The 3,401-nt window shown below is 40.6% G+C and overlaps 1 protein-coding gene across 1 annotated transcript; it reads right to left on the reverse strand.

Moving 5' to 3' along the window:
* Nucleotides 1-1,928: 1,928 nt before the first annotated feature.
* LOC121442842 (trafficking protein particle complex subunit 13-like) lies at nt 1,929-2,693 on the reverse strand. Its single transcript, XM_041644499.1, has one exon. It carries the CDS (start codon nt 2,691-2,693, stop codon nt 1,929-1,931), a length of 765 nt encoding a protein of 254 aa, XP_041500433.1.
* Between the last annotated feature and the right edge of the window lie 708 nt (nt 2,694-3,401).

Here is a 3,401-nt window from a genome sequence, read left to right on the forward strand (position 1 = left end):
AGCACTTGGGAGGAAGAGGAAGGCAGATCTCTGTGAGTTTAAGTCCATCCTGATCTCCAGAATGAGTTCCAGGGCAACCAGGGCTATGCAGAGAAACCCTATTTTGAAAAACAATGACAAAAACAAAACAAAACAAAACAAAAATGTGATACCATAATACAACAACAGTTATTGTTCCCACAGCAGGGGACAGCTATATCACAGTGCTGTTTGGAGAAATGAGTTAAGTGGATCACAAATCATTAAACCTTTGGTATACCTAATTCCATTACATAAGGAATAGCATTTTGAATTACAAAGATATAATAATAATTTTTTAGATAAAAACAGTTTCTTTATAAAGAGATATAAATTTCTGTCTGGAATTTTGATGATTCAGAGAATGGGACTGAGTCATGCAATACGGGTTCCTTTGTCAACATACTAATTTGCATAGAAGTTTGAATTTAAGTGAGAATCAGTCCTCTATTGCCAATGCCTGGTCCAAAAAGGAAATAAACAGAAAAATAACCTACCAGGTTTTCATGAATTTTCTATATTCCAGGTCTACAAGGAGTTTCTTGTCACTGCTGAACTTCTAATTCCAGCACCTAATAAACTTTGTCAAGAAAATTTGCATTCCTTGAAAGTATAACCAAGTATATTCAAAATAATTCTTTTATAAAGAAGTGTATTGATGTAGGACTCCCCACTGTATGCTGTGAATGCCATTGGTGAATAAAGAAACTGGCTTGGCCTGATAGGGTAAAACAAAGGTAGGCAGGGAAAACTAAACTGAATGCTGGGAGAAAGAAAGGCAGAATAGAATCAAAAACCCATTGCCGTTGTTCTTGAGTTCTCGGTAGTCCTCATTGTCCTCTTTGTTCAGCGAGTCCGGTTTTATCCCAGGCTTTTTCAGATCCAGGCCAGCTGGCCTTGGTGAGTTCCCGATAGAACATCCCCATTGTCTCAGTGTGTGGGTGCACCCCTCCACGTACTGGCTTTGTGGGAGCCTAGGCAGTTTAGATGCTCACCTTACTAGACCTGGATGGAGGTGGGTGGTCCTTGGACTTCCCACAGGGCAGGGAACCCTGATTGCTCTTTGGGCTGACGAGGGAGGGGGACTTGATTGGGGGAGGGGGAGAGAAATGGGAGGCGGTGGAGGGGAAGAGAGAAATCTTTAATAAATAAATAAATTTTAAAAAAGAGAAAAAAAGAAAGGCAGAGTAGAGTGAAGCCATGGAGCCACTGCTGGAGACAGACATGCTGAAAATTTTCTGGTAGGCCACGACCTCATGGTGATGCACTGATTAATAGAAATGGGTAAAATTAAGATGTAAGAGTTAGCCAATAAGAAGCTATAGCTAATGGGCCAAACAGTGATTTAATTAATACAGTTTCTGTGTGGTTATTTCGGGGCTGAGCACCCAGGAACCAACAAGCAGTCTCCTTACAACAGTGTATAGCTTAATTTACTTCAGGGTCACATCATGGAGACATGGAATAGGACCTTCCTTTGTCTTTCCTGCCACAGGAACATCAAGTCAAACATCAATTCACACAGAAAAATACTTTCACAAGACATGGGGACATATAGGGAGAAAGTAGAACATAGAAATGATGAAGGAAGGACAATTTCAAGTCATGTGTATTCCCTCTATTCAACCCCAGGCAGCATGCCCTAGAGAGATACCTTCTAAGTGGGGAAGAGAAAGTGAGAACTGGACATTACGTCAAACTCCAGATCAAAACTGACGCGGCACCTCACATAAGACCAACACTGGCAGATTGATTTTGAAAACAGCAATTGTTTAATTTTGAGAGGTAGAAACAGTCTCAACAGAAATAATCTTTCTTCATACTTGTTAGTTGATCACTTTTTGGCTGATACAAGAGTTAAAGTGTTTCTGGGAAACTTCTTGAAAACTATCACACTGGAAGTCTCACCTTTAGCTTCCCATTTTCATCACGGAAGGTACTACGCAGACTTCTGCAACACCATCATAGCAATATTTGGTCTTTAAAACTGTGTCTATTATCTGTATGCCAGAGATCTTCCTCAGGCCTAGCTGTAAGCACAGTAGTGTCAGGGTAAATGACAGAGATGAGCCTGGCTTCAACTTACCAAGGCTTCTTCCTGAACATCCACACCAACGAACAGAAGTTGTATCATGCATTTTCAGAACCAGTTTCATTTTCTTATCAGTATAATTTGTTATCTTGCAGGTAATTTGAAAAGGTTCTTCATGGGTTACAGTATCTGGAATTTTCTCCAAAGACAGCTTCAGTTCTCCAGAACTGCGAGCTTCTCTTTCAAGTGGGACTGTGTGTAGCATTGCGATTTCGCCAAGTTCCCACTTCCACACGATCTCTAACTTTCCCATATCTGTTAGTCCACTAAGCTTTCTCGCTTTCTCTAAATATTCCTCCTTGACCCGCAGGTGATATAAGTAATGGCGTCCTTCTGTTGCCTGCAAAAATGTTCTGGTTCCAAATGTACACTCATCTTCTCCATCCAGGTTGAGAGTATTTAGTGCTTCTTCGGTGTACATTTCAGGTAGCTCCAAGGAAACTTTTCGTATAAACACTGTTGAAGGCGAAATGTTTTGAATCTGAACTTCAAGAAAGAAGTCATCCTTGTCTGAGTTATAAAATTTGGTGTTGACTTTCAGTGGTCTCGAAGGAGGAAATATACACAATTTCCTTAAAAACATATCTGCAGGCCGAGTTGAAAAGACATTGAACTCACAGGAGCAACTCTTCCAGTGTCCATTATTTTATCATGAGTGACATCATCAATACAGTGCTCTACCACTATAGCCATGGAGACCAAAACATGTAAAGGCAGAGCTCTTGTATAAAATCCAATTATTTCAGTGTCATTTTATTATGACTTAATTGCCATCACTGGAAATCCTCATGTAACTGTTATTTTCCCTCTTTCTTAGAAATGTGGCTCTGGGAATTTAAAGTGATGTCAATCTTCCCTTCAAACATTTACATTTCTGGTACATGGCTACTTCTCAACAATATGGTTGCCCAAGCAAGACCTGCATAATGACAGCACTGACAAGCCAGTGCAGATAGAGGAAGTTTCACAAGGCCCCAACCCCTAGATTTATAAGAAATCAATGGCGGCTGAGAGAGGAAGAAACAGTTTTCTCTATGTAAGAGCCACTTGAGAGGTTATCTAATCCCAAGCAGTCAGTCATAAGCAGGCACACATACAAGTAACACTAAGTGAACTCAGCAGTGTGTGTGTGTGTGCATGTGTGTGTGTGTGTGTGTGTGTGTGTGTGAGAGTGCGAGTGTGTGGTTAATGTAATGTGCATAACAATAATTATGGAAGGAGTGGAAAGCCATAGGAGGAGTTGGAGGTAGGGAAGAAGAGGTGGAAATGATATAAAGGCAGTAGTCATTCA

Source organism: Microtus oregoni, unplaced genomic scaffold, assembly GCF_018167655.1.
Source record: "Microtus oregoni isolate MIOR12 unplaced genomic scaffold, Mior012 000097F_ref0000449, whole genome shotgun sequence".
NCBI classification, from domain to species: domain Eukaryota; kingdom Metazoa; phylum Chordata; class Mammalia; order Rodentia; family Cricetidae; genus Microtus; species Microtus oregoni.